Below are 9190 nucleotides of genomic sequence, written 5' to 3' on the forward strand. Positions count from 1 at the left end.
AAATATTATACTTGAGAGTCGGGATGTTACATCATTCGAGACCAATGCATTAACCAACTAGGCTAGAACCAAACTTGGTTTATATTTCTAAAAACTAATTAATATTATGTAAAATTGTAAATAAAAAAATAAATTACAAAAAACATATTTTTACATAAAACTTTCTTTTAATAAAACAACATATACTTTTACGTATTGTGAATAAAATTTACAAACAATTTATATGTTTTTTTACGTATTTATTTTATGTAAAATGTTTTTTTCCTGTATACTATAAATATTTTTTCATATAATATATTATTATGTTGTTATAATCCTAATATATATTTTTATTTTCTGTTAACATCTTTACTTGATTTAAACTAAAAATACAAGTATACGTAAAATTACATACTTTTTCGAGACGTGTCTTGAACTGATTTAAAGCAAAATGGCAAGTATTTGTAAAATATACTAAGCAAATATGTTTTTAATGTATGTAATAAATACGTTTTCGTATAATATGTTATTATGTTGTTATAATCATAAAATATACTTTTATTTTATTTTGATGTCTTTAGTTGAGAAGTAATGAGAACAGTGATAGAATGGATTGCTACCTACGCCTAGATCGCGGATAAATGTTTAAACAAAAAAAGCAAGTATGCGTAAACTTACAGATCTTTTCGAGACATCTTTAACTAATATAAAACAAAACAACAAATATACGTAAGATAAACTAAAAAAATATGCTTTTAAGGTATTTAAAAAAATATATTTTCATATAATATGTTAGTATGTTGTTATACTATTAAAATATATTTATTTTATATAATATGTTATTACGTTTGGCCTTAAATCCTAAAAGATTTTTTGCTTTAATAAAAAAAATAAGTTTTTTGCTTTCACGTTAATTTATTTTTACGTATTTGTTTTATGTAATATATATTTTTTATGTATTTAAAAATAATAATTTTTTGTATAATGTGTGTGAAAGCGTTTTATAACAACGTAATAATATATTATACGAAAATATATTTTTTTAATACTTAAAAAACATATTTTACATAAAATAAATACGTAAAAAATATTACGTGAAAGCAAAAACAAACTTATTTTTTTATAAAAAATATGGAAAATTGTTTTAGGATCATAACAATATAATAACATATTATATGAAAAAGTATTTTTGAAATACATAAAAAAACTCTTTTATGTAAAATAAATACATCAAAAATCATATAAATTGTTTGTAAAAAATTATTTTTGTAAAATACGTAAAAGTATAATTTGTTTTATTAAAAAAAGTTTTATATAAAAAGTATTTTTTTTGTAATTTAATATTTATTTATTTATTAGATGATTTTACATAATACGAATTAATTTTTGAAAATATAAACCAAGTTTGGCTTTAACTAATTTGTTAGGATATTGACCGAAGATGGAGAAGAAGACGAGATCCCAAGTTCAAATCCTTCTCCCTTTCCTTTGTTTTAGTTCGAACCATTCTCTCTTCATTTTCTTGTATTTCTTTATTTTAAGATAATTTACAAAAATAGCCAATGTGTTTTACCGAATTTCATGAATTCAGTCTTTTTTATAGCTAAAAAAAACCAAAATACCATCACATGCCTAACATGTGATAACCCTAATGGTTAAAATGGACTCTCGCGAATAAAAATAATATTTAATGCAAATTTTGCAAGACACATAGACTATTTACGTAACAAAATTTGAGTTTGTGACTCCTGATAAAATACTATTTATGAAATTTTGTCTTAATTTTAATTAAATAGAATTAAGATAGAAAAATTATGTGTAAGACGAAAAAAAGGTTTAACTAAATTCAAGTACCAACCTACTTAATTATATTTGATTACTTAATATTTGAACACAAATTTTACCAATTCAAACAATATTAATGTACTTTTTTAATGACCATAACATACTTTTATGATTAAATAATAAATATGTGGTAGAACAGAAATTACAGATTACATCATGGCTTGAGTCCATGTTTCAATTTATTTATTGTAATTAACGTTGATATTTACGCGTTTTTTAACGTTTTAATCGTGAAGCTAATCCGTAGATAAATTAATTGATTTTTTTATAAAAACATTTAATTCTAAAATTTCAAATGAATTACCCAAATTTGTATACTTGTCGCAAAACCGTCGGTAGTTATAAAATTTGGGCTTCACCTTCCATCGAATCCGTCGCTATTGCAAAGGATTTATTATTATTATTATTTTATTTTTTATTTTTTCTGTTGATAGAATTTTGTCCCAAATTCTACGATCCGAGTGTAAAGTGTAAACAACATGCATGCAGTTTAACTAAAATAACTGGCCTAACCAGTAATATATTTGTCAACCCTTTTGTTCTACGTTTTCGAAACTCATTAGAAGTCAAAATAAATATAAGCGGCAAGTGCTCCAATAACTATATTTCTGGTCAATCATGAATTCTTGCGGCAAGATAATTAATTATGAAACCGTGTAATTTTGATTTCATACGTACTTTATTTTTTAATTAATTCTGTAATATTGGCATTTAATAAGTTATTTAATTATATAAGCATTAATTTTCTCTAAAGAAACACTACATGTTTTCAAATAGATACCATAATAAGAGTTTAGAATAACATTATACAAACAGATACCATAATATTACTATGTCGTTTGGAGAATTCATAAACAAGAAAATACGATAGAAATTTAAAGTCGAATCTTTTTAGTGGAGTCTTTGCTACAAAAATACTATCCATAAACCTAACATATTTTCAACCCTAGACTTCCGAATATATTAAATCATTCACACTACCACCCTATATATACATTCCCCGTTTAATATTAGTCTCATCCATCCCTCCACCAAAATCTTCATTCACTATATACTGTATACGTCCATACTTATCTTTATCTTAATTTCTCACTAGATCTGCATGCAACACCATGAAAATCTTGATAATCCTGATAATTCTCTTGGCTTTAGTCATCAATCTATCTGCCACACTAGTAGATGCCACAGTAGTAGAAGATGAGGAAAAAGATGTTTTTCCTACTTATGGGTCGCTAAGAGGAGCTAATCGGTTCCTTGCACAACAATCGAGGGGCCTGCTGAAATGCAACAAGAATCCAAGACTCTGCAGGGTGAAAGGAAGCGCGGGTCCAGATTGTTGCAAGAAGAAATGTGTAAATGTTAAGACTGATAAACAAAATTGTGGACTTTGTGGGAAGAAATGCAAGAACCAAGAAATATGCTGCAAGGGAAAATGCGTGAACCCTCTGGCGGACAAGCGTAATTGTGGAGGATGCAACAATAGATGCAAGAAAGGGAATTCTTGCATATATGGTATGTGTAGTTATGCATAAAAGAAAGAGAATATTCCAGGTGAAATGCATATATTGCAAATACCAATTCATTTTATTTCTTGTAAGTTGTAACAAGTTGATATGTAACAAAGTTTAAATTGATATGGGTTGAAACAAGAATAGATTAGATTTGCAGTTCAATATATATATATATATATATATATATATATATATATATATATATATATATATATATATATATATATATATATATATATATATATATATATATATAACATGTCCAATGTTAATGTATTTATGGGATATATCTATATGAAACCATTTACCTATTTTAGGGTAATATATTGAAGTCAGTAACTTGGATAACTTTTTCTTATCTAATATAAGTTTAGGGATACATTTTTCATATTATTTTTGTTGCAAGATATTTGTAATAGCAAATGTCAAACTTTGAAATCGAAATATATTCATAAGTTAAATGTAGAAGTATTTATAAGGTGAGGGCTTGATCTAATATATTCTACCTAATATATTAATGTATCACGACAGACTATTCTAACATCATCAACCATCAACCACTCTCACATATCATTTTATCATAATACATAGAACAAAAATCGGTTGTGGACTACTAGAAAAAGAAAAAGTGTATCACGACAGACCATTCTAACACCATCAACCATTAACCAGTCTCACATACCAGCATCCGATAAAAGATCAAACTAGCATCGTTTATCCAATAGCGACAAAAGTATTAAGAGAATCTTTATTAGTTAACGATAGACATTCCATCGATAATTGGTCTTGTGGTTTGTAAAATAATTTGATTACGAGGATTTACCACTAAATATAGACAAATTCGTTGCTAAATTTGGAAAAGCTTTTCGTCATTTATTTGTCGTCACCCCTTCGTTGATTTGGCATGGAAATCCTTTGCTAACGCTCTGTGTAACACTCTAAATTTTCAAATAAAAATTTCATATTAAAATCACATAAAAGTCAATATCACGTTTTCTCAAAACCACAATGTATCAATTGTCAAGAACATAAACCAACAAAACAATTGATAATATCTCAGAATCCTCAAACATAATCTCGAATACGTGTGTACAATCAAGTCGACGCTTTCCCGCGATCCTGAGGAGTACCTGAAACACATATCACACAATACGGTAAGCACGAAGCTTAATGAGTTCCCCAAAATACCACACGCATCTCATTAGCCTCTCATGGCTATATCTCAAATAAGACCCTCCAGCAATGTGTCTTAGTGGAACCCTCCAGTCCCACAACTCGGGCGGACTCTCCGGTCCTAACACAGTAAAACTCAGAATAATACACAACATAAATCACAAAGACATAATGTAGGATATCACAATACTCAATATAAGCACACAAGACACTCTGGTCACACAAAATTACCACTCAAGGTAAGTATAGTGAGAAGACTCACCTCACAGAGTAAAGTAATATATCCCATACTCGAGCTGCTGGTCTAATCTCCGCCCCTCCATGGCCTCCAAATTCCACAGTTGATCAGAACCCTAAAGTCAACGAAAGTCAATAGTCAAAATTGATCCAACTCCTAAAGTCAATGGAAGTCAACAATCCATGTTGTCTCAACTCGCCGAGTACAGCTCATGAACTCATCGAGTCCTTCAGAACTCAGTAAATCGCAAAAACCCGGTTCTACTCGCCGAGTTGCTAGCCAACTCATCGAGTCCATGCAGCGTCCAGAAGACCAGGAAACCCCACCTACTCATCGAGTTGTCTCATCAAATCGTCGAGTCCACTCTAAATCCAAAGACGGGTCAAACCCTCTCAACTCGTCGAGTTGTCTCACCAACTCGCCGAGTCTGTAACACGTCTAACCATCCGGGAAAACCCTAACCGACTCGTCGAGTTGTCTCATCAACTCGTCGAGTCCCTTAAGTCTATTTTCTCATTTAGATTATTTAAGGCATAACTAAAACCCCAAACTCTAGATCTATCCTCCCAAGGATGAAATAAGATGTAAAGCTACAAGCTTTACGTCCATGAGTGGCACTTAGGGTTTGAAGTGCCAAAACAAAGCTCTATGGAGGGTTTAATGTTTGGAACTTGGCCAATAGCTTGATAAAGCTTGGATCTTTATGCTCAAGGGACCTCCTACAGCCCAGATCTGAGGTTTCAACCTCATGGTATGCTCAAGTGACTCAATAACAAAAGATGAATGGGAGAAAACCCTAAAAACTCCCTAAACTAAGATCTCACAAAGGAAAGGTCAAGATAGTAGCTTTTTACCTCCACTGAGAAGCTAATCACTTAAGAACACTGGATCCACAGCCCCTCCTTGAGGAAATCCACAATGCTCTCCAAATCTCCTTCCAAAGATGCACAAAAACACTCAATTTGTGCTCTCTCTCTCACAACGAGTGGAACTGGTCTAGGGTTTCTCACATAGCTCTAAGGTGACAAGCATGGCAAAAATGAGGGCTTAAGGTCCTTAAAATAGGACACAAACCCCAAAAATTTAGGTTTCCTCAAACAGTTGCAACTCGTTGAGTTGGTCACAAAACTCACGCGGCCACCTCAGCTCCTACTCATCGAGTTGGGGCCGAACAACTCGTCGAGTAGGCCCTATATTGTGCATTAAAACTCCCAAGTTTCACATCCAGGATTCAGGGTGTTACAATTCTTCCCCACTAGAATTAGATTTCGCCCTCGAAATCGCTCCTTAACAACTCATAGCTTGAAACCAATAACCCGAGAAGCACCACCAAAAAAAAATCTTATATCATACAACATTGTCCCTCCCAAGACACCCGGAACCAAACAAGAACTCCCAACCTGAAGAAATATGGATCCCTCTGTCGATGCAGTACCAGTTCTGACTCTCCAGAACCTATAAATTATAGTGGTCTGTCTCTCCGACAGACCACCCATGCATAATATCACCATGTAATCGCTCATCGAATGACAAACCCAATAAGACACTTCCAACTCTGATTATCTTGTTGTGACTAATGGAAACAAGTTGTTGACCAATAATTGGCTGCTGACCACTCATGTCAGACATACTAGTCAATCCAGATCGTAACCCAAAAGGAAAGGAGGGGTCACATCTCATCGAGGACCCACCACTTGTTTTTCTATCAGAACCCATCTGAAAAATGTATCTCAATACTCTGTCCTCAGGCACAAGAAGAACGATCATGCACGGTCAAGCCTATTCTCTGACATCCATAATTATAAGCCCCCATCTTTCTCTCAAATGATCCTTCCAACACTGAACATTTGGTCAGCTCCCGACCCAACAGTTGAACCTCCAATGGTTACTCCTTGCACACCTAATAAAACGACTTTACATTCTTCCTTCTCACAATAGTTATCTTGGACCATCATATGACACACAAAGTCATGAAGTTCGCTTCACCTCAAGCGAAAACTACAACCTTATCTGAATTCGCCTCACCTTCGACCTCTGTCGTCTACCACTTACTAGATCCCTGTGTCTCGTGGTCCTTCCCAAACCAACGAACCGACCCACTCAGGTCTAAAACATCAGATAGAAACCATTACCACTCAAAATGAAATCCATCTGGAAATCCGGAATCTCATTCTGCCTACCTAATACTCAAATAGAGCCAAACTCAAGCTCAAGAGTCTGGTTCAACCACATAATAGGAACCACTCATCTCCAATCTGATACTCAACTCATGATCTGTGACCTGCGAATCGATGCGATCATTACTTCTCCAACCCCTTCCGATTTGCGATAGCCCATCCCTAATTCGAGATATAACGGTTCTTGGCCATCACAGAGACCCTAGCCCCGTCCCTGGTCCGACCACTAGGTTTCCGAAGACTCAATCGTCAAGGCTACCCATGCCTAAGAACACCTCCATGTCATACATTGCCTAGTGGATGCTATGGCTCCCCACAGTCCCACAACACTCTCTCACTAACTAGTGTATACTATGGATCCCCACAGTTCCACAACACTCCCTCGCTGACCAATGAACGCTACGACTCCCCGTAGGCTTACGACACTCCCTCACTAACTTGTGAAAGCTATGACCCCTTGCAGGATTACGACAATCTGTTACTGACTCATGTATGCTACAGCTCCCCGCAGTCATGCGACACTCTCTGACCAACTCATGTATGCTACGACTCCCCGCAGTCATATGATTCTCTCTCTCTCTGACTCATATATGCTACGGCTCTCCCCAGTCACATGATACTCTCTCTCTGACTCATGTATGCTACGGCTCTCTGCAGTCATACGATACTCTCTCACTGACTCATGTATGTTACGGCTCTCCGCAGTCATACGATACTCTCTCACTCGCCATGGGCTCATCCCACGGTTTTTCCCTGACTGACCCAAGTGATTACTCCCACCCGGATTCACTCACTCTCTTATCACCCCATAAGCTCCTCATCAATTCATCACCACACTGAGTTCACTAACTTATGGCCCGTGGTCCAACATAGTTAGGTGCACACACCTACTCAGATTATGCATCACTACTCTTGACGAAAGTTCTCGATGAGAAGGCACTTTCCTCAGTACAATCACACACTTAGACAAATTCTCGTCTAGCGACAATTAACCGATGGTCTCACATCTGGAGATATAGTCTCTTAATGTTCCACTTGACGTTTGACAGACCCAAGTCTTGTAGTAATCCAACAAATTAGGGCATCATACTCAGATACCTCGATGCAGCATCACAAAATCTCACAATGCCTTGCCATGACCACTGATCTTCCACTCACACAACTCAAAGCCTTGAGGTACTCGAACTCACAACTTGAAGCACGGAGGAATTGTCAATGACCGAGAACGCGTTGACGACAATCTAAAACCCCATCCTCTACCAATCAAACCCATGTGAAACTACTCATACCGACCCTGAAGTTGATTGAAAAAAAAATCAGCGACTGCCCTTCCCGGAGTACAGATAACAATCTATACGTCGAACTATCAATCTCTCAGCAATCGGAACTTGACTCGGCAACCTGACTGTCTCGAAACTCCAACATTGGTAAACCTGAAGAACACGGACCATAATCAGGTTCCTGTCCAATGGTCACTTGTCGTGAAGGCACTCATTCTCTACTGAGCCTATGCAACATGCCTCCTCTTTCTCTGTGTTTGCCTTGACTATCACATGACTTCTGTCTCATATACTCAGACTATAGATCCCTATAACCCAAACTTTTGTACCACATCAGATTGAGGATCCTCCCCGCAGAATACCCAGTTCTTCCCCACTTAGGGTTCGAACCATCGTCCTTTGACATACTAAACAAACCACACTACAGACTGACTCACCAGATGTACCATTCCCGACTCATGGAACATACCACACAACACTCGATGATCTTCCAGGTAATGACCAAATAACTCCAAGTACCCCGTATCTCATATGAAAACCTCAAAATCCTCCTAATATAACTGCCTCTAGTCACTCAAAATCTCATACCGACACATCACCGAACATCTCGACTGTCCCGAATTAGTTACGACTCTCAACTTGGGAGTAATGAACTATCACACACACACACACACGAACACCTAATCTCTGATTCCTCACCCACCATGCTATTGTGTGAATTATCATAGAAGCAAGAGACCTCACTCTTATAGTCGATATACAACGGAAACAACGAGGGCTGCTGCCCCGATATACTCCTCTTAATTACCTGGAACTGCTGCTAAAATATGCCTTACTATACTCAACTAAAGCATATCCTTATTCTCATCCATCTCATTCCCCTTGGATTTCTCTCTTACGATATAAGAATACCTCGCATCAGACATACCACACATACTCTGGTGAAAAAATCTCAATTGTATACTACTTCATAGGGTTTACCTCCAA

At 35.6% G+C, this 9190-nt stretch overlaps 1 protein-coding gene across 1 annotated transcript; it reads left to right on the forward strand.

Moving 5' to 3' along the window:
* The first annotated feature begins 2869 nt into the window (after window positions 1–2869).
* On the forward strand, window positions 2870–3458 carry LOC145064781 (Stigma-specific Stig1 family protein). Its single transcript, XM_079012155.1, has one exon. The coding sequence runs from the start codon at window positions 2937–2939 to the stop codon at window positions 3354–3356; it is 420 nt and encodes a 139-aa protein (XP_078868281.1). The 5' UTR covers window positions 2870–2936; the 3' UTR covers window positions 3357–3458.
* The last annotated feature ends 5732 nt before the right edge of the window (window positions 3459–9190 follow it).

Source organism: Lactuca serriola, chromosome 7 (assembly GCF_051521515.1).
Source record: "Lactuca serriola cultivar US96UC23 chromosome 7, Lser_US96UC23_V15, whole genome shotgun sequence".
Classification (NCBI taxonomy): Eukaryota; Viridiplantae; Streptophyta; class Magnoliopsida; order Asterales; family Asteraceae; genus Lactuca; species Lactuca serriola.